At 47.5% G+C, this 25,382-nt stretch overlaps 1 protein-coding gene across 1 annotated transcript in view; it reads left to right on the top strand.

Moving 5' to 3' along the window:
- The window catches only part of LOC118086837 (immunoglobulin superfamily member 21), a 91,939-nt gene that overhangs the window by 5,779 nt on the left and 60,778 nt on the right, over positions 1-25,382 (top strand). Inside the window, exon 2 of the mRNA XM_088670997.1 lies at positions 10,927-11,048. Within this exon, the coding sequence (XP_088527123.1) occupies positions 10,927-11,048 (122 nt within the window). The remainder of the gene's footprint in view (positions 1-10,926; positions 11,049-25,382) is intronic.

The raw sequence follows: 25,382 nt of genomic DNA, 5'->3' as shown, positions 1-25,382 counted from the left end.
AACTATGATTCTATAAACATAAGTATAGGTGTAGATATAGATATAGATACAGATATAAACCCTCATGCCCTTGGAAACAGAGCAGGAAGCTGAAACCTTGTCTAGAAAACATCTGAGAATTTAAGATTTTTCTTCTGTTATCCTTTTGGATGCTCTCCTGTTATTCTCTCTGTGGATTTGTGTACCTCTTTACTTCCCAGAACTTGAGTTTTTTCCATGTGTCGTTCCATGCCAAAGGGCATAGTTGCAGACACCTGTTTGTTTGTTTTTGCACCGTTGAAAGGGACCCATCACATTTGAAGGGCCTAGCCGGAAGACGGGTAGATAATTTGAGCTGGCGTGAAATCCGTTTTCATGTTTGCCACTTCTCTCAGGTGGGTGCTGCCAATTAAAGGATTTTCAGCGGTGTTCGGGGAAAGAAATGTCCTCGGCGCACCATCTCCCCCCCCACACACACTCCAGTTTCATATTTTTTGATCGAGACGTCAGTTTCATGGCTAGCATATGTCAATTGTGACACCAAGCCAGGAGCTGACAACTATCAAAACTGACAAAGCCCCTCCACCCCCACCCTTCATTCCCTAGAACCAAGAGAGGATCTGTCCATCAGCTCACATTGGACGTCATACAGAAATTGTAGGCAGGATGGAGAAATCTGTCCCTTCTCCCCTTCCTTCTAAAAAAAAGAGAGAAGGGTGTTTTTGTTGTACAAATGCAGCAATTGACTGTTTGCAAGTTACAAGAGGATGTCCCTGTAATTTGGGATAGCTGCAGCCTGTTGTGGATTTGACCTCAGGTGAAGTTTCCCCATCCCCTGAAACCTCCCAAATTCTGACCATTTAGTCTGTAATGAGAGCTGAGCTGAAAGAGGAGCAATGATTGCAAAAACAAATTGAACCCACCCCCTCCCCCTGCAAACATGGGCAAAAGCAGGCATTCCCAAACTTCGGCCCTCCAGATGTTTTGGTCTACAATTCCCATCATCCCTGACCACTGGTCCTGTTAGCTAGGGATCATGGGAGTTGTAAGCCAAAACTTCTGGAGGGCTGCAGTTTGGGGATGCCTGGGCAAAAGTATCAAAAAATTGGCAATATGGCCACCCATTCCGAGTGAGGGCAGGAAGCTTTGCCCTTTCTCTGAATTAGCTTCATGGTGTTGCCTCCCAACCTGACGTGATTGGCTGGTATGGCACCAATACCCAATTTGCAGGATGCCTGATTGGCTTAGCTCACACAGGAGAAGAGAAAGGGGGGGTAATGTTACTGCGTTAGCAGATGGTCAAGGCACTGCAATATAAACAGGCCTAATTCCTCTTCAGAAGAACGAATGTTCCCTGCTACCCTTGGGAGGTACAGTCCAGCATCCAGTTCTTGCAGAGGCCAACCAGATGCCCCAAAGGGAAACCCACAAGCAGGTTCCAAGCACAAGAGCCCTCTCCTCTCTTGGGGTTCCCAGCAATTGGTATTCAGGAGCATTACTGAATCCAGCTGTGGAGGCAGATCAGAGCCATCATAGCTTGTAGCCATCAATAGCCTTAAAAAGGCATCCCCAAACTGTGCCCATCCAGATGTTTTGGCCTACAACTCCCATGATCCCTAGCTAGGTAACAGGACCAGTGGTCGGGGAAGATGGGAGTTGTAGTCCAAAACATCTGGAGGGCCGAAGTTTGGGGGTGCCTGCCTTAAACCCTCCGTGAATTTCATAGCTGTCAAGTTCTCCCTTTTTTAAAGGGAAATTCCCTTATGCTGAATGGGCTTCCTCGCGAGAAAAGGGAAAACTTGACATCTATAAAGGTAAAGGGACCCCTGACCATTAGGTCCAGTCGTGACCGACTCTGGGGTTGCGTGCTCATCTCGCATTATTGGCCGAGGGAGCCGGCGTACAGCTTCCAGGTCATGTGGCCAGCATGACAAAGCTGCTTCTGGCAAACCAGAGCAGCACATGGTCATGTGGCCAGCATGACAAAGCCGCTTCTGGCAAACCAGAGCAGCACATGGAAACACCGTTTACCTTCCCGCTGTAGCGGTTCCTATTTATCTACTTGCATTTTGACGTGCTTTCGAACTGCTAGGTTGGCAGGAGCTGGGACCAAGCAACGGGAGCTCACCCCGTCACAGGGATTCGAACCGCCGACCTTCTGATCAGCAAGCCCTAGGCTCAGTGGTTTAACCACAGCGCCACCTGGGTCCCTATGACATGGATGCGGTTTGCATCTGGGGCAGCTTCCTATGTTCATTTGGGAGAAATGATCCTTAGCGGTTTCTCCAGTTTGGGTTTGGGAAATTTGGAAAGCCATTTATAAGAACATTAAAAGATCCCAGTTGGATAAAGGCAAGGGCCCATCTAGCTCAGCATCCTGTTCTCACAGTGGCCATCTAGATACACCGTAGAAAGCCTGCGAACAAGATTTGAGCACAAATGCACTCTCTCCGTTTGGGGTTTCCAGCAACTGGTACTCAGGAGAATTGCTGCCTCTGACAATTAAGGCAGAGCACAGGCATTGCGACGGGCAGCCATTGATAGCTTCATCCTCCATGAAGCTGCCTCAACCTCTTTTAAAGTCATCCAAGTCAATGGCCATCACTCTCTCCTGTGGGAGGGAGTTCCAGAATTTAACTATTCACTGCATAATGAAGGACTTTCTTTTATCTGTCCTGAATCTTCCAGCATAGCTCAGTTGGTTAGAGCATGGTGCTGGTGACGCCAAGGTTGCGGGTTCGATCCCTGTATGGGACAGCTGCATATTCCTGCATTGCAGGGGGTTGGACTCGATGATCCTCAGGGTCCCTTTCAACTCCACAATTCTATGAACCTTCAAAACCCAACATGGTTGATCTTGGGGGCCACTTTGCTTTGTTCTCGCCATTGGTTTCTGATCTAAAGCCCCCATTTATTTGATATTCTTCCAGGCTTCTTGGAAGAGTTTTTAAATAAGGAAATCAAGAGCAACAATTAATAATATACCCGATGATATTAAGGAGCTGCTGATATGGTCTGTGTCCTTGAAAACGTCCACCATGCATCCCTACAAAGTGTGAAGGGATTTACGACCTGGATAATTCCCCCTCCAGTTCTTTATCTTGTGTATGTGAGAGTGTGTATTTTCTTTGCAATAAAACCTTGGCTGAGCAAATAAATTTGAGGAGACAGTTTTACTGACAGCTCCTCTCCCTCCCTCCTCACCCCGTTCTCCCCCCCCTCCCCAAATTCCTCTTGGTTCCTGCGCAATAAAAAAAAATTGGAGTGAAATTTCAGCAAGGAGGGACGACGCAGGGTGCATTTGAAGAGCTAGATGAAGGCCTGGCTCTCTGCTGTGTGGAAGGTGTTCAGGAAGGGTGTTTGCAAGAATTGGGTCTTCCACCTCTGAACTCTCCAGTCCAGTCCAGTCCAGGCTCTGATCCACAGAAGGAGAAGAATTATAAGGTGACTCCAGCGCTGTAGTCAACCGGTGCTGATTGCCAAAGGAATTGACCTGAAATTCTCTTTTTTTTAAAGAAAATGGTTCTTTGAAGCATGTTTAAAAATGAAAATGGTGACTTCTGATTTATTTTTCTGGCTGCCATGACAACCGACATCTGCATAATAAATTTCATAGTATCACAGAATTGTAGGGGGGGGGGTTTACCCCCGAGGGTCGTCTCATATAATGCAGGAATCTCAACTAAAGCATCCTTGACAGATGGCCAGCTTAAAAAACCTCCAAGGAGGGAGAGTCTGCCACCTTCCAAAGGAGTCCTTTCCACTGTTCACCAGCTCTTACCATCCACAACTTCCTTTGAATGTTTAGTCGGAATCTCCTTTCTTGCCATTTGAATCCTTTGTTTCGGGTCCTGTCCTCTGCAGAAGCAGCAGAGGCGTAGCGTGGGGGGGTGCAGTGGGTGCCATGGCACCAGGTGCAATTTTGAGAGGGGGCACAACAAGGCGCCCCCACAGCAGGCTCCTTCATCGGAGCCTGGCTCCGCGCCAGAAGGAGCTGAGCCCTGGCTGCAGTGCTTGTGCCTGGTGCAGCTCCGCCTCCTGGGTCAGGCCTAAGAGCAGGAGGAGAGTGGGCATCAGCTTCCGCACCCCTCTCTTACTCTGAACTGCGGAACCCAGAAGGGCCCTGACCGCCTCTAGGGCACACCCTGCATGCCCGCCCCAGGCAGCGCTGGCATACACTGCACCACTGAGAAGCAGGAAGAAAGATTGCTCCATCCTCCAAGTTGTGGGACTGTTCAGGGAGGCAGGAAGCAGGAGAGGATATATTGTTTATTAATATCCTTCCTAATTTGCACTAGCACATTCCTTTACTTAGCAAAGTGTCACATTCCCCTTTTTATTTTTTTTAAAAGCAATTTATTAGATTTTCCAAATAAACACAATAAACACATTAAACAAAACAAACATTCAAAAACAAATACAACACACACAATTATCTTTTTAACAATTCTTCCCAAATCTCTAATTCCCAATGCTCTGCTGAGCTTTGACTTCCCTCCCTCCCCTCATTTGGTTTTCTTTCCAACTCTTGTCTCGCAGTTCCTCATTTCTTATTTAAAGTCATTTCGTAGGATTTATTTCAGTCCTGCAAGTGTCTTTGAACTTCTACGGTTCTTTTCCATATGGTCTACAAATTTACTCCAGTCCTTTTGGAACTTTGTCTCCCCCTGGTTCCGAATCCTGCTAGTCAGTCTTTCTAGTTCCGCATAGTCTATCATTTTTGTCTGCCACTCTTCAATCGTCGGTAAATCCTGAGTTTTCCATTTTTGGGCTAATAAAGTCCTAGCCGTGGTTGTCGCATACAAAAATATTATGTAGTCCTCCTTTGCAATCTCCTGTCCAACAAGTCCTAATAAAAAAGCTTCATTTTTGGGGGGAAAGTATACTTAAAGATCTTTTTCATTTCATTGTATATCATTTCCCAAAATCTTTTAACTTTTTCGCATTTCCACCACATATGATAAAACTCTCCACCCCACATTCCCTTTTTTTAAATGCACAGCGGATAACTGGTTGCAGGCTAGTGTAGGCCTCTCACTATCATGCAATTCAGTATTGAATTGTATGTACCCGGTAAGTTCCCCTTTATCCCTCTTAAAAGAATGAACACACCACAATCTTGTGTAAAGTATGTAAAAGTAAAGTATATAAAACTTCTTATATAAGTTTACTCACACATTCAGTTCACAGGTGGATCCCTGAAGGCATACTTAGTTACAAAGTATATACATGTGGATCTACCCCATATGGGGATAATCCCAGTGCCCTCTGTTGACTCACCTATTATTGGAAGCCAACAGAGCATCTCTTGCTAAAAAGCTGCTCCAACGACAAAGGAAGTCAAAGAGAGGGGTGTGTGCAGCGTGCCTTGTCCTTTTGGATTACCTGGACAGGTAAGGTCACTCCTATCTCTAGCCACATGCAAAGGAAGTATGTCCCAGCCAGGAGGAAACAGGAAGCTTGTGACTGGCTGGACCAAACATTCCCCCGCATGTCCACTCTAAGAAAACAAGGAATGTTGTACTTGAATGCTACTTATGTATCACACCCCACACAAATAGTTACAGGTGGTTATTAGTGGTGTGCAGTGAAATTTTTCATAGGGGAACAGTTATGGCTAGAGGCACCAGCTTTGGAAGGCAATGGGGGGCGCGATGTTGTGTGCATGAGTTTCGTGCCTCCCTCCTTAAGCCCGGCAGAACCTTCCTGGGCTTTGAGAAGGAAGCACCAGGTCTCTGACAGGATGCTGGAGCCCTCTCACCTCCTTCCGAGAAGCCAGGAGGGCTTTGGGAAGGTGGCGGGAGGGATCTTGGATCCCATCAGAGCAGAGTTTTCCAAACTCTGTGTTGCGACACATTAGTGTCCCAGCTGCAGTGTGTAGGCGTGTCAAGCAAACGCCCCCTGTTCTCCTCCCAGGGCTGGAAAGGGGTTAGTTCAACTTCTGCTTTCTTAGTGAAACTGAATTATTGTGCCGCGAAATGATGCATGTCCAAAAAGTGTGTCGCCAACATGAAAAGTTTGGAAAGCTCTGCATCAGAGCATCGCACCTCCCTCCCTAAGCCAAGCGGAAGCTTCCTGGGCTTTGGGAATGAAGCTCCAGGGAAACATTTAAAGGACTAGTCTAGTCCCCCTAGTCCACTCACCGCACAGCACTGGTGGCTATCATATTGCCTATCATATTTACAGCACTGTTGTTCCAACTTTAACAGTTATGACTCACCAAAGTATCCTGGGAACTATAGTTTGTTGAGGGTGTTGAGAGTTGTTTGGAGACCCTCTGTTATTTCCAGTGTCCCCTGGGAAGAGGGGTTGATTTTAAGCGAAGCCCCTCTGGGATTTGTAGCTTTGTAACGGGAATAGGGGTGTTCTAACAACTCTCAGCATCCTTTGCAAACTACAGTTACCAGGATTATTTAGGGGGAAGCCAGGAGTGGCATAAAGTTAACCCCCATTCCTCACCTCCTTCCTCCTCTCCCATCACGTGCCAATAATGCCGTCTCTCCACGTATTTATTTATTTATTCCCCAGACATTGCTTCTGGAGTTTATTAGCACCATCTGCATTTTCACATTTCCCTTGGAAGAGACATTTTGACACTGCCTCCAGGTGCGTTATTTCATTAGCAGATTCGCGCCTTGTCGTGCATTATCTCCAAGACGAGGCGCAACTTGGATGGGAGCAGCCTCGGTGGAGGAGAGAGGAACGTTTGATCCAGGGGCCCTAATGAAATAGGTGGATCTCTCTCTCTCTCTCTCTCTCTCTCTCTCTCTCTTTCTCCCCCCCCCCTGCTGGGGAAACCAGGATATTCCATGGCAGCCGCAGAGAACATTTTCTCCATTCTCTCTGGTTAGGAAGGCCTTCTGGACCAGGCCAATGGCCCATCTAGTCCTGCATCCTGTTCCCACAGGGGCCACCCAGATGCCCCGATGGGAAGCCTACAAGCAGGACCCGAGCACAAGAGCACTTTGCCCTCTTGCAGTATCTATCAACTGCCATCCAGAAGCATTCCAGCTGCTGACCCAGGAGGTAGAGCACAGCCATCAGGACTCGTAGCCATCCATAGCCTCTTTGGATTTGCCTAGTCCTCTTTTCAAAAACAGTCTGAGCTGGTGACCATCACTGCCTCCTAGAATCCTAGAGTTGGAAGAGACCACAAGGGCCATCCAGTCCAACCCCCTGCCAAGCAGGAACAAACTGCTCTTTGGTCTCCATCACCCATCAGCCCCATGGAGTTGTAGTCAAAACTATCTAGGTGGCTGGGGAAAGCCTTATGACCTTGGCCTCTACTGCACAAGAGCCCTGCTGCTGGATGGAGCCAATGGCCCATCTAGTCCAACATCCTCTTGTCATGGAAATTCCACTCAATATTGAACCAGAGCAGAACTCCAGTGTGTGTATAGTTAGCAGAGTAAAAACTTAAACATGTTTCAGGATCCCCCCAAATAGACCACAGGCTATTGTATTTCATCCAGCAGAGCTTTACTGCTACTGAAGGCAAATGAGCATAATGGTCACAAATCCAATACGTTCAGGGTTGGCTCTGTCCATAAGAAATCCAGTTGCAGCAGACTTAACTTAAACTTACAATAACTTACAATAAGTCTAAATCTGAATGCTAAGCATACTGTGTACAGAACGCCACACCAGAAGGAAGAGAGATAGAAAGAGAAAGTGAAACCCAGGCTCCGTCTGGCCTTACTTTTATAGTCAGCGTGACCTTGACTGAAAGCGAGAAGAGACCCAGTTCAAGCCAGCTGTACTCAGCTTCTCTGAAGGAATAACCCAAACATCATGAACCTTCTGCTTGCTTCTTTCACACAGAGAAGCTTCCAGAACCCTCTGGAATTTAATAGAATAGGAAAGGACCTGAACACAACAGCTAATCTCCCTTCCTGCAGCTTTCAGCCAGTGGGATTCAGGAACAAGGCTACGTTCAACAAGGGCAGGGAGAACATAGCCATCCTGACTAGTCAGCATTGGTATCCCTCTCTTCCATGAATTCGTCCAATCCTCTTTGGAAGCCACCTAGGTTGGTAGCCATCTCTGCCTCCTGTGGGAGTGAATGCCATAGCTTAACTCTGTGCTCCTTTTCTTTTCTGCCCTGAGCAACATTAAGCTTCATTGGACAGCCATGAATTATGCCTCCTGTGGAGTTGAGCCATTGGGTCCATTGGGCTTGGTATTGCAGACCCTCCAAGTGCCCCTATTTTCAAGGGACAGTCCTGGATTGACAGCAGCCGTCCCAGTTTCTGATCTGATCTGATCCCAGAATGCCCCACCTTTCCTTAGGACGCCCCTATTTTCATCGGAGAAATGTTGGAGGGTATGGAATTATCTGACCCCAGAGCCAAGGAGATAAGTAACTATGCAACCTTGAGAAGACATCTGAGGGCAGCCCTGTATGGGAAAGTTTTTTTTAATGTTTAATGATTTATTATGTTTTTATATATGATGGAATCTACCTATGTCCATCTGGGGCGACGCAGTCAAATGTGCATAGTATAAATCAGCAGTGGCCAACTTCCAAGAGACTGTGATCTACTCACAGAGTTAAAAACAACTGGGAGTGATCTACCCCCTTTTTGGGTGGTTCAGGTCAAAGTTGTTGAGCTTCTTTAGGGAAGAGGAAAGCAACATTGAACTTTTTTTTAAGAAAGGAAAGCCCTGTTTTTCATGGTTCAGGTCATTTTAGGGGTGCAGGGCAAAGATGTTGAGCTTTTTTAGGGGAGCCAAAGTTTTTTAGCTTCTTTGGGGGGAGCCACTGATCTACCGATGATCTACCACAGACCTCCAGTGATCTACCGGTAGATCATGATCTACCTGTTCGACATGCCTGGTATAAATGATAAAATGATGATGATGATGATGGAATAAGATGTCTCTATTTTCATCGAAGAAATGTGGGAGTGTATGGAGTTGTCTGTTCTGACTGGCCAAAGGTTTCCAAGTTTCCAGGCCTGGAATTCTGGCCTGCATGGCTGGAAACTGGGCCAAACCACCTCTGTTCCATACCCTTCCCACATTTCTCCGATGAAAATAGGGACGTCCCATTCCGTAATGATAATTTTTCTATCTATACCTCACACATCTGACTGGGTTGCCCCAGCCACTCTGGGTGGCTTCCAACATGCATCAAAAGACGAAGAAGAAGAAGAATTTGGATTTGATATCCCGCTTTATCACTACCCTAAGGAGTCTCAAAGCGGCTAACATTCTCCTTTCCCTTCCTCCCCCACAACAAACACTCTGTGAGGTGGGTGGGGCTGAGAGACTTCAGAGAAGTGAGACTAGCCCAAGGTCACCCAGCAGCTGCATGTGGAGGAGCGGAGACGCGAACCCGGTCCCCCAGATTATGAGTCTACCGCTCTTAACCACTACACCACACTGGCTCTCCAGGATTGCCTTCAGACAACTTTGGGGGTTGGATAACTCCATACCCTCCAACATTTCTCCAATGAAAATAGGGATATCATAAGGAATTAGGGACATTCCAGGATCAAATCAGAAACTGGGGTGGCTTCTCTAAATCAGGGACGTCCTCGGGAAAATAGGGACACTTGGAGGGTCTGCAGTTCAGTGCGAACAGAATGGAGGGACTGTGAGAGTAGATTAGATCTGTAGCTAGCTTGCCCTCAGAATCCATCACAAGGTTATGGGGTGTGTGCATGTGTTTCACAAGATAATGTAAGAGTGGGGGGGGGGAAGAAATGCAACCCTGCAAAATGTGTGCTCAAATGTGCAGGAGATAAATAACCAAGCAAGATCTGAAGCCTTGGCTGGCCCCCCCCCCCGATGCTTGCTAAGACTTTAAAAGCTACGGCCTGATCTTCAGAGCTCGGCGGTGGCCCAACCTCGTTCCCTCGTCTTCCTCCAGGCCCTCCGGCATGTTTTCTGGTTTCATCTCCCCCGCTGCCGGTCTTTGAATGGCGATTGCTGAAGCTTGCGGATCAAAGTGGGCTGCTTTCTTTCCTAGTGTTTTTTTTCCCCCTTCCCTTTTTCAAATATATATCTTTTCTTCTTCTTCTCTTTTTTAGAGGGGAAAAATATTCCCTGGGTAATTCTTTTTTCTCGCCGCGTTTGTACTAATTTATCTTTAAACATGCCCTAACTGCAGCTAAGCAGAGAAGGAGAGGGAGAATAATGTTTTCTAATCTTTTGGCTGAAGGGTGGAAACAGGGAGGGGAGGGCGACGTTGAAGTATCTGGCTGGTCTGAGAGAAAGAGAGAGAAATAAGAATTAAATGTGGTGGCTGTTTTGTTGTTAATATTATTTATCACATTTATATTCCACCTCTCCCCCCCCCAAAGGAGCTCAAGATGATGCTTCTCCCCCTCCCCATTTAATCCTCAAAACAGCCCTGTGAGGTAGGTTTGGCTGAGAGGCAGTGGCTCCCACCAAGGTCCCTGCAGTGAGCTTTGTGACTGGGGGGGGGGTTCAAACCCTGGTCTCCTAGGTCCTCATTTAATCCCTGTGGGCTAGGTTAGGCTGAGAGAGAGTGACTTGTACCCAAGGCTGCAAAGTAAGCTTCAACGCCAGCAGGGATTTGAACCCTGGTCTCCCATGTCCCACTCGGGTACTCTAATCACTAGTCTCTGCAGTCAGTCTGAGAGTCCTTACCTTCCATGCCATCACCCTGGCATGTTTTCCAGCTGCTCCTCTGCAGGGAGGAAGATGGGATAGATAAGGGGTCTGGCTGCATAGCCATATCAGCAGTTGGGTAACTGATTCCTGGAAGGGAGGGAGGGAGGGAGGGAGGGAGGGAGGGAGGGAGGGAGGGAGGGAGGGAGGGAAGAAGTGAGTTGGACTAGATGACCCTTGGGGGCTCCAACTCTAAGCTTCCACGATTCATCAAATAACTCGCCCTGTTTCCGAAGAGTTTCGTTAGAAGCCTGTTAGTTACTTTCCCATTCTGGACCGCCTCCAACTGCGTTCTGTTCCCCTTGGCAGGTGACGGACGGTGGCACCATCAAACAGAAGATCTTCACCTTTGACGCAATGTTCTCCACCAACCAGTCGCACATGGAGAACTACCGTAAGAGGGAGGACCTGGTGTACCAGTCCACGGTGCGGTAAGTCGCTGTCAATGTCATTTAGAACCATAGAATCATAGAGTCGGAAGAGACCACAAGGGCCATCCAGTCCAACCCCCTGCCAAGCAGGAAACACCATCAAAGCATTCTTGACACCATCAAAGCATTCTTAAAGACCTCCAAAGAAGGAGACTCCACCACACTTCTTGGCAGCAAATTCCACTGTCGAACAGCTCTTACTAGGAGTGGATGGCGGGCAGCGCCACATATCTCGCCTCCGGGCACTGAAGTCACTGCTTCTTCCTGAGGTCCAGGAAGGAAGTCTGTGCTGCGTCGGCACATTGGCCTAGTGTCTAGTTCGGTCTGCTGACGTGTCCACACTGCGTTGACCACCCCACTGCCCAGCCCCTCTCCCTCCCGGTGAGCAGCAGAGCCCAGACAGTGCCCTAGCGGCAAATTTGTGATAGTCACAGCCATGTTCCCTCCGATCCACGCCCCCTTCTAAGATTATACGATAATTGTGCAAGTATAAAATACCAATAAATAGGCTGCATTGCAACAATCTGGGGAGATCTCCATGTGTTGCCTTTCTTTTCGCTAATACAGTGGTACCTCTACTTACAAATAACTCTACTTACGAATTTTTCTACTTACAAATGGAGCTCCATCCGCCATCTTGGACGCAGTTTAGATAGGATTTTTTCTACTTACGAATTTTTAGATAGGGTTGCTTCGACTTACGAATTTTTTCTCCCAATGCATTCCTATGGGATTCGACGTACAATTTTTTTTGACTTACAAATGTGTGTTCGGAACGCATTAAATTCATAAGTAGAGGTACCACTGTATTTTATTCTTCTTCCCATAGAGAAAGTTGTGTTTGTTACTCAGCAATTATATTCCAGTTCAACAAAACCAGCGACTCCCCGCTCACCGTCATCAATGTTTATAACTCAAATTGCATACAGTTTCGGTTTAAGGTTCCGTTTTATCTAATTTCCTCCTCTCTAACATGTTTCTTAATATATTCTGCTGTTTTCTTACACTTCAAACCCCACTGTGGCCTTTGCATATGGTAAATAACTTTTTATATAAACTAGAAATGGTTTTCGGTCTTCTTTAAAGGATTCTAAATTTGTATCTTTTATCAGTGGAGTCAGTTTTGCCCTCTCTGCGTATTCCAAGATTTTCATCAACCTTTGAGAGGATTCTCTCCTCCTTCTATTTCTGTGCATAGGGAATCCTTGCCACTATAGTCACATACATACTGTAAATACCCTTGAGGCTTCCTTTGGGATTTCGCTGTCTAATATCCCCAGCAGGAAGGATCCTGGGATCTTGGGGAAAGTCACTTGAAAATGTTTCTTAATTTCATTATATCTCATGTCCGTAAAGGCCTTTGGCTTCCTGCAGGCCCATCCCATATGATAGAATGACTGCTCATAGTCCTTACATTTCCAACATTTGTTTGATACATGTACATTTGTGTGCATTTGAGCTAACTTCTCAAAATACAGGACAGAACTTGCACACCATTCTCTTGAAACGTGTTTTTGGTGATTCCTAAATGTTCTGTAGCTCTGGAGCATACAGAACAGCAACTCCTTTGTGTTCCTCCACTGCCCCTTCTCCTGAGGCGACCCTAGGAGCCGATCTTCACTCCTACATTATGTAACTGGGATATTTGGGGGCCTTTCAGCCCCAAAGATTCCCAAAGAGGCTCACAGGAATAAGCAGATGCATGCAAATACAGTAACACAAACACAATGATACAGGGTCAAAACCTTTTAACGGCATTAAAAACCAGGCATATCTGTGTTCCTGTCTAAAAGGCGCAGAACATCCTCTACCAAAAAGAAAGTTAAGGGAAGACAAAAAACCAAACCATTTAAGCAGCATCTTTTCCTTATAAGAAGCGTTTCCACCTCCATCACTCTGCCTGGACACTGAGGTCCAGCGCCGAGGGCCTTCTGGCAGTTCCCTCGCTGTGAGAAGCCAAGTTACGGGGAACCAGGCAGAGGGCCTTCTCGGTAGTGGCACCCGCCCTGTGGAATGCCCTCCCACCAGATGTCAAAAAGAAAAACAACTACCAGACTTTTAGAGGACATCTGAAGGCAGCCCTGTTTAGGGAAGCTTTCAATCTTTAAGAAATTAGTGTACTTTAATGTTTCTGTTGGAAGCCGCCCAGAGTGGCTGGGGAAACCCAGCCAGATGGGCGGGGTTTAAATAAAAAAATTATTATTATTATTATTATTATTATTATTATTATTATTATTATTATTATTAATGTCCCAGACAGGGGGTGGGTGGGTTGGAAAAACTTGCCTTGATGGTTCCAGCAGACTCTCCCCTGTAGCCTCCTTTCCCTCTGATTGGATCCAGTCAACACAAAAGTGTGGAGGGACTTCTTGTTCTCAGTGGCTTAGAAGCTCCACTTGGGTGCTCTCAAATGCTGGAGACGGGGACCTTGCGGCAAAAATAGGAATGGGTCTTTGACACCCTCTTTCCCCAGGATGAGACACCTCTGAGGCTTTGTGGGCAGCACCAATGACCGCTTCTGTCCATTTCACCAGGATGCTCCCTGGAGTGGTCATCATTGTCCAAGGGCAATGATGCTGCGGTGGTGAAGGGCCCCCCGTGCTCATTCTGCATGCATTTCAGCGCTAATTGAATTGTTGCAGGCTACAGTTCTTTGCCTCTCACGGCCATTTGACCTGGCTGTTATACACCCGACAAGTGAAATTAGCGCTTCGTGCATTTGATGAAGTGGACTTGAGTCCAGGAGAGCTTGTGCTAGATGTCTTTGTCTTTAGGGTGCTACAAACTCCACATTAGCAGGATACCTTTATTCACAGCTGTCAACCCTCCCTTTTTTGCGGGAAACTCCCTTATTCCAAGCCACAGCTGTCAACCTTCCCTTTTTTTGCAGGAAACTCCCTTATTCCAGCGCCGTTTCCCGCTGCTATCCTGGATTGTTAGATATACCGTAGACTAGGCACAGGCAACCTTGGCTCTCAAGATGTTTTGGAACTACAACTCCCATGATCCCTAACTAACAGGGCCAGTGGTCAGGGATCATGGGAGTTGCAGTTCCAAAACATCTCGAGAGCCAAGGTTGCCTATGCCGGCCGTAGACTGTCCCCGGGACAGGTGAGGCTGCTGATCCCTTATTTTCAATTCTGAAAGTTGACAGCTATGCCTTTATTAGGCCAACACAACGGTTTAGAAGAGTGTGCAAACTTGGGTGAAGCTTTCACCCTGCTTTGTGATGTTACTGAAACCCTTTGGATTCCCCCCCTCATAGGACATCACTTTTTAAGGTGCTCTGATATATTTTAGCCAGACTCTGTATATTCTAGAACAGAGCTGAATGGAGAAGCTTCAATTTAATGAAGTCCTTCCTTGGAGTCTTACAGGCACTCCCCCATGGGGTGATTTTTTTTTGGGGGGGGGGGGTGACCCAGATTATTTATGATCCCTGATTGGCTAGGATCACCCATGTGACCTTATGGCAGTGTTGGGAAAACTGTGGCCCTCCAAGTTCCTCATCCCCGAACTACAGTAGACCATCACTAGACCATCACTGCCCCTAGCTTCCTCCATCACTACCCTGTCTTCTTTTGAGGCAGGTCTGAGGAATTTGTGGCCCTCCAGCTGTTACTGAACTACAACACCCATCATCATCCCTGACCACTGGCTAGGATTGATGGGACTGGGAAGCCCAGTAAGATCTGGAGAGTGACAAGTCCCCCACCCCTGGACTAGACCAGCAGTTACCTTTACTGCTTCCAGCTAACTCCATCACAACTCTGCAGAGATGAGTAACCTATGGTACCCAATGTTGCTGGACTACAACTCTCATCTCTCCTATCATTCCCTATATTGGGTGGGGCTGATGGGAGTTGGAGTCCATCAATACCTGGAGGGCCACAATTTCCTCATCCCTGAACTAGGCCATCACTTGCCTTTGCTGCCCCTACTCTACCTTTAATGCAAGCATCCCCAAACTTCGGCCCTCCAGATGTTTTGGACTACAATTCCCATCATCCCTCACCACTGGTCGTGTTAGCTAGGGGTCATGGGAGTTGGAGGCCAAAACATCTGGAGGGCCGCAGTTTGGGGATGCCTGCTTTAATGCAGTGATGGGGGACCACTGGCCATTCATTCTTGGACAGATGTGAGCTGAAGTCCATATACTTCTGGAGGGCCACTCTTTACTGCCTTAGAAAAGCATTGCTCTTATTCCAAATGGGCTATAATGTAACATCAGCAAGTGGCAAAATTTGATTGCTTACAAAGCACTGCAGCGTTCGTGTGGTCCCTGATTGCTCTGAGCCTGCTCGAGAAGGGATGAAATGGTGAATGGCGGCTGCTGTAGCCACAGCAAAAATAATTGGGGGGGGGGTCCTGTTCATCAGGGGTGCTGTAAACAGAGCTGTGATTAAAAGTTAAGGGATCACTTCTTCCGAGCTGAAAAATGAACCTGGAGAAGGTTCATCTTCATGGATCACACCAAGCGCAGGTATAATATATTGTTGTGAAACAATTTCATCGTTCACCCAAATTGCTGAGTGCCTCCACAATGGCAGAGCCCACATCTCTGAGGATTTTGGTTATATGAAGAAGAGCATCAGTGGATCAGACCAAGACCCCATCTGGTCTAGTGGCTTGCAAGGATAAGATGGAGCGGATATAGAAAAGTTCTCCCCCCACCTCCGGTAGCATTGGAACTTGTGGACATCCAATGTCGGAAGATTCGGGACAGATAAAAGGAAGGGCTGCTTCACGCAGCACAGGGTTAAACTGTGGGACTCCCTGCCACAGGAAGCACTGATGGCCACCAACGCAGGTGGAGGATTAGACAAATTCACGGAGAGGGATATCAATGGCTAGGAGGCATGGTGGACAGGCTCTGCGTCCACAGTCTGTGGCAGCAATTCTTATACATGCCAGAAACCATTGGAGGGGAGAGTGCACTTGGGTTCAAATCCTGCTTGCAGGCTTTCCACAGTCATCTGGGTGACCACTGTGAGAACAGGATGCTCCTTCCTAGGGTAATGCCCCATGGATTCCTCTTTCTAGGTCAGGGTGTGTGTGGCAGATTCACCCCCACTCAAGGGTGGGAGCAGTATTGCCACAGGACCAAGAGGGGTTTTCAGACCCAGAATGGGGAATGACCACCCTCCCAAATATCTCTCTCTGACCCTCAGATCTTTCTCTTTCTCTCTGCTGGTAGCCTCTAGACCAAGGTTCTTAGAATCCTAGAATTGTAGAGTTGGAAGAGACCCCAAGGGTCATCTAATCTAACCCCTTCAATCCAGGAAACACCTGTTTCATTCTTTCATTCTTACTTTATTCATATCCATCTCACCCTGTAAGTCCACCGTCTGCTTAAAAATAAATAAATGAAAATGAGGGGAGGTTTCTGTTTTGGAAATGAAGATGTCAAAACGCTCTGTAAGACCACGGAAATTCTGTTTCACACATACGGTCCAGCCTGGGGACAGGAGATAGGAGTGCTTCCATTATGGAGGGAAGGAGAAGAGAGATTTGAAATAAAAAATAATGGCAAGGGAAGGGAGCGAAAGTGACAATGATATTTGGGGTTGGGGTAGGGGGGAGTTGTCAGCCCAGCAACCCAAAAACCGTTGCATAAAGGCAAGAGCAGTTTGATGTGAAAACAGCCTGCACGCTGTTCCCGATTGGCTGGAGAGGCGTAAGGGATAAGGCACCCACATTTACATATAAATGAAGATATTTACAAATTAATGCATTTCAAGCAAGAGGAAGTCCCGCCACTTCAAGACGCCAGAGCGACAAGGCCTGCCGTGTCGCAGGGGAAGTGGAGAATGAGGCGAGGAAGATTTACCAGAGAGAAAAATGCAATCTTTTCTCAATTAAACAAAAAAAAAATGGGCAAGATTTATGCCAGAGGGCAGCTCCTTAAGAGGTTTCAGGCAGGCTGGTCAGTCGTAAACTCCCTCAGAAGATTAAGGTATTTTGTCAGGGTTCAGCTCTTGTCAGAGGTCAGACGAGCAAAGAGTTCGAGAACCTATGTGTGCAGGAAGTTCTTCTTCATGCAGGGCATAAAGTAGTTAATGCTTCTGAACACCAGTTTTTGGAAAATGCAGGAGGGGAGAGTTGATCTTGGATCCGGCTTGCAGGTTTCTGGTTGGCCAGTGTGAGAAGAGGTTTCTGGACTCCATTGGCCTCATCCTGCAGGCTCTTCTGGTTGGCCACTGTGAGAACAGGGTGCTGGACTGGATGGGTTTTGACTTGATCCAGCAGCCTCTTCTTACGTTTGACAGATCTCTACACTACCAGTAACCATGAGTAACTATCACATCCAGACATCCCTGAGCTGGGACCCCACACCAATTGCTTGGCTTCCTGGCCATCTCCACTGGATAGCTCAGTTGGTTAGAGCATGGTGCTGATAACGCCAAGGTCACAGGTTTGATCCCCATAGGGGACAGCGGCATATTCCTGCATTGTGGGAGGTTGGACTGGATGATCCTCAGGGACCCTTCCAACTTTATGATTATTTCTCCTCTCCCCCCCCCCCCTCGCACACATACACGCTCCATATCCCTCTGGACCTTGGCTCTCCTCTGCTCCTTAGGGAAGGGCGGTAACTCAGCAGTAAAGCACCTACTTTGCATGCAGGTTCAATCCCCAGTGGCATTTCCATGTAGGGCCAGGAGAGACCCTCTGCCTGAAACCCTGGAGAACCACTGCCGCTGGCCTGACTCAGAATATATGAATGGAGGGTAATGCTCTCAATGGCTACTAGCCATGATTGCTATGCTCCATCTCCAGTATGGTCGTGGATGCCATTGGCTGGGAATAATAATTATTATTATAAAGTGCTGCTGTTAATCTCTGGTCTTGCTTGTGGGTTGCCCATTAGGGCATCTGAGTGGCCACTATGAGAGCAGGACTCCTGACCAGATGGAAACCCCTTTGGCCTGAACCAGCTTCAGGGCTCTTCTGGGGTTCACAAGAGGGTGGACAATTCTCCACTGCCCGCAAACTGCTGGCTGGCATCCTTCCTTGGATCACCCCAATTCCCTTCATCTCTTTGTTGGAGGTTTTTAAGTAGAAGTTGGGTGGTCCTCCATCGGGGATGATTTAGCTGTGACTCCTGCATTGCTGGAGGTTGGAGTAGATGACCCTTGGGGTAACTACTTCCCACTTTACAGTTCTACAATTGCTTCCTTCCTTCCTTCCTTCCTTCCTTCCTTCCTTCCTTCCTTCCTTCCTTCCTTCCTTCCTTCCTTCCTTCCTTCCTTCCTTCTCCCTCTCCCTTGTTCTGCTGATGGCTCCCCCGTTCTGCCCCTCCCTTGCCAATCTTGCTAATTAATTACATCCTGCCACATCGCCTATTTTTAAAACTGTAGACCTAATCAGCACCCCATTCATCGTATTTTTTTGCAGCATGACATTGTAGTACCGCTTTGGGCAACCCTTCCAAGCCCTCCTCTCTCCCACCTCCACCCACAAGGTCTCCCTCCTCTCCCTCCCTGGTGAGCTTTACAATGCCCATGGGAAATTGTTTGGCTCCCTCTAGTGGCCCAGAGGTGCGATTTACCAACTCTATATTTTCCAAGTCTGTTGCTTCCAATAGATGGAGGCTCACTCGACACTGGATTTGTGGTGCTACCTAGCTCCTATTTAGCATCTGTTAGCAATGGTGCTGTGCTATGTGCTGTACAAAGTGATGTCTTCTTCTTCTTCTTCTTCTTCTTCTTCTTCTTCTTCTTCTTCTTCTTCTTCTTCTTCTTCTTCTTCTTCTTCTTCTTCTTGTCAATCACTCATAGCTGTGTATGATTGTCTTCCATAAACACTGTTTTAACAGTGAGTCCGTAAGTGACAGTGGAGGCCAATTCTGGATCCACACATCCTTCCACAGTGAGGACATAGGTTTCCAGGCGGGAGTTGGTCACGGTGAGAGTCTGCCAAATGAGCCTTCCTCTTAGCACGTTTCTCCCTTGCGTCCTGAGTTTGAGCATCTTCAAAGCCCATGACACCTTTGCTAAAGGCTGTTCTCCAATTGGAACGGCCGCAAGCCAGTGTTTCCCAGTTGTCAGTGTTTATACTACTTTTTTTAAGATTTGATTTGAGAGGGTCTTTAAATCTCTTTTGTTGACCACCAACATTACGCTTTCCATTTTTAAGTTCGGAATAGAGTACAGTGGTACCTTGGGTTAAGAACTTAATTTGTTCTGGAGATCTGTTCTTAACCTGAGGTACCACTTTAGCTAATGGGTCCTGCCGCACCACTGCCGTGCGATTTCTGTTCTCATCCTGAAGCAAAGTTATTAACCTAAGGTACTATTTCTGGGTTAGCGGAGTCTGTAACCTGAAGCGTCCGTAACCTCAGGGACCACTGTAGTTGTTTTGGAAGACGATAATCAGTCACCCACACAACATGACCAGTCCAACTAAGTTGATGTTGAAGAATCATTGCTTCAACACTGGTGATCTTTGCTTCTTCCAGTACACCTGTCATATCTACCTAAACACCTACCGGTATCTTTCTATCTCTATAAAGCCAGCATGGTTAGAGTTGTGTGTTTGGACTAGGATCTGGGAGACCATGATTCAAATCCCGACTTAGCCTATACTTCCATCCCTTGGCCAGTCCCTGCCTCTCAGACTAAGCAACCTCCCAAGTTGTGGGAATTAAATGAGGAGGAGCCTGAGAACTATGAACCTTGAATTCCTTAGATGAATAAATTAGGAAAGGAAACCACTCTGGGAGTCCTTATAGCACCCTGAGGCACCTGATTGGCTCTTTCAGGTCTACTGACACCATATCCAGTGTTGTGTAGTGGTTAGAGCATCAGACCATTGGTTAGAGGCCCCGTCTCATTGCCTTACTCATTTATGAAACCCACTGGGTGAACCTGGCCAGTCACTGCCTCTCTCAGCCCTACGTCACAGGTTGTTGTGGGGAATCAAATGAGAGGGGAGAAACCATATATAGGCCACCTTGAGCTCCTTGGAGAAGAAGGATATTCATGCAATAAATAAAGAATAAGCATGAATATCTCGAAATTTAACACAATGTAAAGGTGGCGGTAGTGGGGGGAATGTAATCAATTACATATCGATTGCCCATCAGAATCAACAGGCACAGTGAATGCCAATAGTATTTGCTGGATTGATTTCCGTTCTAGAAATTAGGCGGATAAGCGAAAATTGCCAAATTCTCCTCCGATTCCCTTGTTCACGCAGCACATAGTTAAAGCATGGAACTCACTTCTGCAGGAGACGGGGATAGCCGCAGACCTAGATGGCTTTAAAAGAGGACTGGGCAAATTCAAGTCTATCAATGGTTACCAGTCATGGTGGGTATGCTCTGCAACAATACTTGTGAATACCAGTTTCCAAGGACCCCAGGAGAGGAGAGAGCACTTGTGCTTTGGTCCTGCTTACTTGTTTCTGGTTGGCCCCTGTGAAAACAGGATGCTGAACTAGATGGGCCATTGGCCTGATCCAGCAGGCTTATGTTCTTAAGCAGGCATCCCCAAACTTCGGCCCTCCAGATGTTTTGGACTACAATTCCCATCTTCCCCGACCACTGGTCCTGTTAGCTAGGGATCATGGGAGTTGTAGGCCAAAACATCTGGAGGGCCGCAGTTTGGGGGTGCCTGTTCTTAAGCATACCTAATAATGTTGGTCGGGGATGATGGGAACTGTAGTCCAAAAACAGCTGGAGACCCAAGTTTGGGAAACCCTGGCCTGGAGGATAAAGCTATCAACAGCTACTAGCCACATTAGCTACATTCTCCCTCCACATGTAGCCCAGTTGGTTGAATGTGAAACTCTTAATCTCACGGTCATGGGTTCAAGCCCCACAATGGGTAAAAGATGCCTCCATTGCTGGAGGTTGGACTAGATGACCCTCATGGTCCTTCCCAACTCTACAATTCTATAATTCTATGTTTCTTAAGATTAATTGCTGGAAACCCCAGAAGGGGAGAGTTGCTGTTTTGCTTGGGTCCTGCTTGCAGACTTCCCTTTTGGGGCATCTGGTTGGCCACTGTGAGAACAGGATGCTGGACTGGATGGGCCATTGGCCTGATCCTGCAGGATCTCCTTACATTCTTATTCGTAAGTCACCCGGGCACCGTTGTCCTGTGGTCACCTTCTGATGCCGAACCTCACCTCTCCACTTGCTAAACCCATCGCAGGTTCCAGGTGTTGCATTTGTGATCCCCTGTGGCGTTCGTAAATGGACGGTTCTGCCTTTTCCACACGGGGAAGATCCGGTATCTGCCGTCCCTTTGGCCCTTTTCCAGCTCCCTGCCTTCTGATCTCCCATCCCCTCGAGCATACCAGATGCTGCGGAGAGGGGCATGCAGTCCCATTCGCCTGACACTTGGCAGTGACAGGCTTAGCCTGGCTTTCTTGGAAGCCCTGCCTGTTCTGCCACCGGGTGGGATGGAATCGTGTGGAGATGGGTTGACATAAATTCAGACAAAAATGGATCCAGGCTCTGCGTGCATGTAGAGCGGGAGTGCGGGGTGGGGAAATAAATAAATAAATGCTGCTACCCCTCAAAAGCAAGAAATCACTCTTTGTGTGTTTGGATTTATTACTCATTATGCCGTTGGCTTTACGGGCAGGCTTATAAAATCCCAAACTGGGGCATAAAAATGCTAAAGAGAGGCTTAATTTAAGGAGAAAGGCTGGGATATCGCATCTCGTTACGTTGGGCGCTATTTCTTCAGAATTGGTCTGAGCATATTTCAGGACTTGTGTTTTAATTTTCCTGAGCACCGGGGGACGTAAACCATTGAGGATAACGATCCACCCGCATGCCGGTGATCTCATTCGCTTGGCTCCCTTGCAGCTTTGGCTGACTCCTGCATTCGATCTTGAAAACTCTGATTTTGTCCTTTCTGGAGATGCCAGGAACGTGTACTGCACCCTATCCTGAACTACTTGAGGGTTTGCCATTGGGGCATCTGTTTGGCCGCTGTGAGAACAGGGTGCTAGGCTAGATAGAGAAGGGTTTGGGGAAGGGCCATCGCTCAGGGGTAGAGCATCTGCCTTGCAAGCAGAAGGTCACAGGTTCAACCCCTGGCTTCTTCAGTTAGAGTAGCGGGAGACTCCTGCCAGTCAGTGTAGACAATTCTAAGCAAGATTGAACAAGGTGCACTTGGTAAAAGGCAGCTTCCGTTACTCATAACTGAACTCCATTCCTCATCTTTGATGGTAGCTTCTTTAATCTAAGGCAAGGTTTCCCAAACTTGGGTCTTAAGCTGTTTTTGGACTACAGTTCCCATCATCCCTGACAGCTGGTCCTGCTAGCTAAGGATGATGGGAGTTGCAGTCCAAAAACAGCTGGAGATCCAGGTTTGGGAAACCCTGATCTGAGCAATTGGAGGCCGTTCCATTTGACTGTTGCCCCACCAAACTCAGTCTGCCCTCATCCAGCCCACACCAGCCTCCTTCCTTATACCCAACCCCAGGGGGAGGTGGGTAGCCCTGCCTGCCTGCTTCCTCCTCTTCCTTGGCTCAGTGTTCCCCTTGTAAAACTCAGCAGGATGGAGGAGGGGTGGGGCCCGGGGAGAAACAAGAACAAATTGGCCCTGCCTTTCAATGGCTCTACGCCACCTACTGTTGGGCTCCCTTGCCAAATGATCTCAGTGATGTGGGAATGTTCAGGGAGGCAGGAGAGGATATATTGTTTATTAATATTCTTCCTAACTTGCTCTAGCAAGTTCTATAACTTAGCAGAGTTGTAAATATTCCCCTTTAAACGCACAGCGGGTAGCTGCTTGCAAGCTTGTTTAAGCTTCTCAATACAGTGGTACCTTGGGTTAAGAACTTAATTCGTTCTGGAGGTCTGTTCTTAACCTGAAACTGTTCTTAACCTGACGTACCACTTTACCGCCTGCTGCCGCTGTGCCTCCACCGCGTGATTTCTGTTCTCATCCTGAAGCAAAGTTATTAACCCGAGGTACTATTTCTGGGTTAGCAGAGTCTGTAACCTGAAGCGTCTGTAACCCGAGCTACCACTGTATAGATTCCTGGTAAGATCCCTTATTTTCCCTCTTAAAAGAATGAACACATGACAATCTTATTTAAAGATATAAAAGCAGTTTGCGCACAGCATCATCAGTTCACAGATGGATCCCTGAAGGCAGACTTCGTTACAGTTAATATATATGTGAGTCTATCCCATATGGAGATAGTCTCTTTGTCCTCTGTTGGCTGAAAGCCAACAGGGCATCTCTAGCTAAAAAGAGCTGTTGGTCCTCCTGAGGAGGAAGTCAAAGAGAGAGAGAGATGGCTGCATGCCTTGTACTTTTCTTTACCTGCACAGGTAAGGTCACGCCCACCTCATGCAAGAGAAAGTATGTCCCGGCCCAGGAGGAAACGGGAAGTTCCGACTGGCTAGAGCAAACATCCCCTTTCGTGTCCGCTCTAGGAATGTTGTACTTGGCTGCTATCTATGTGTCACATCCCACAAGTGACCCATTTGGAACATACAGGGATAAGGTATTCTGCGCCTGAGTTGTTCACGGCTTTGTACACCAGTACCAAAACCTGTCCCAGTAGCAGATGGGAAGTCGGTGCAAGTCTTTCAACACCAGTAGCACGCATTGGCAGTAGTCTTTACCCATTGCCAGCCAAGCCATCAGCTGAAGTTTCTGCACCAGACCCACATCAGTGCCCATTGAGACTGGTAGGGAGGAAGGCAGGGAGCTGAACAGTAGGGGATGTCAGAGCCAGTGACTCTGTGGATTCTGGCTTTGGCTCCACCTATCACCACAGCTGTCAATCTTCCCTTTTTTTGCTGGAAATTCCCTTATTCCAGCGCTGTTTCACGCTGCTATCCTGGATTGTTAGATATACCGTAGACCAGGGGTCAGCAACCTTTTTCAGCCATGGGCCGGTCCACCATCCCTCAGACCATGTGGTGAGCCGGGCTATATATTTTTTTTGGGGGGGGGAATGAATCAATTCCTATGCCCCACAAACAACCCAGAGATGCATTTTAAATTAAAGGACACATTCTACTCGGTCCCGTATACCTGAAGGAGCGTCTCCACCCCCACCGTTCTGCCCGGACACTGAGGTCCAGCGCCGAGGGTCTTCTGATGGTTCCCTCGCTACGAGAAGCCAAGTTACAGGGAACCAGGCAGAGGGCCTTCTCGGTAGTGGCACCCACCCTGTGGAATGCCCTCCCATCAGAGGTCAAAGAGAACAACAATTACCAGACCTTTAGAAGGCATCTCAAGGCAGCCCTGTTTAGGGAAGCTTTTAATGTTTGATTTCTGTATTTTAATCTTTTGTTGGAAGCCGCCCAGAGTGGCTGGGGGAACCCGGCCAGATGGGTGGGGTATAAATAAATTATTATTATTATTATTATTATTAATGTAAAAACATGCCGATTCCTGGACCGTCCACGGACCGGAATGAGAAGGTGATTGGGCCGCATCCGGCCCACAGGCCTTAGGTTGCCTACCCCTGCCGTGGACTGTCCCCGGGACAGGTGAGGCTGCTGATCCCTTATTTTCAAATCCGAAAGTTGACAGCTATGCCTATCACTGGCTCTGTCAGGCTCCCTCCTTCCCCGCCCCCCGCCCCACCAATCCCAGTGACCAGCAGTGGCCACTGGGAAGGAATGATGAGAATTGCAATTCAGAACTTCTGCAGGGCACCACCATGTTGGCTCATCCTGTAACCGCCATCTATTTCTCCTTCAGAGTTTTTGGATGTTGACAAATATAAAAGCGGCGGGGGGGGGGGGGAGGGTTGGCAGTTATGTGGATGAAGTTCCACAATGCTGGCTAGCATGTGCAATCCACAGCAAAGTGGATCGCGCTTATCTCTCCTTCTCTTCCTTTTAATCCTGACTTTTGTTTCCTTGGCAGCCCGTGTTCTGCTCAGCCACCAGTTTAATTGTTGTGGAATTTTTCTGACATGACTAATTATTGTTTTGCAAGTATTTCTGGGGCTTTACTAATTGATTACATATTCCCTGACTTGACAATTTCCTTCTCCTCTTGGAATGCAAAATGTTCTCTCTCTTTCTCTCCCTCCCTCCCTCCCTCTCTCTTCCCCCCTGCTTGTAAGAGTATTGTTCCTTTTCTCATCTTTATTGACTTTGTTCTCTTTCCATATCAGAGAAAGTGCTTCCCCCCCCCTCCTCGCCCCAACAGTGAGAGAACTCACAGAGGGGATTGCATTGGAACTTTTTAGTTCCATCCTGTGATCTTGACCTCAAAACTTGTTTCTGCAGTACATTTATAAAGAGAATGTTTGTGTGAGAGAGGGGGGGAGAGAGAGGGAGGAGGGAGAAATGGCCAATTATCTGAATACATGCATACCCTCCAACATTTCTCTGATGAA

This window comes from Zootoca vivipara, chromosome 6 (genome assembly GCF_965207765.1).
Source record: "Zootoca vivipara chromosome 6, rZooViv2.hap1.1, whole genome shotgun sequence".
NCBI classification, from domain to species: Eukaryota; Metazoa; Chordata; class Lepidosauria; order Squamata; family Lacertidae; genus Zootoca; species Zootoca vivipara.
Note: the sequence above shows the minus strand (reverse complement) of the source record. Positions and strands in the feature narration are given on the sequence as shown.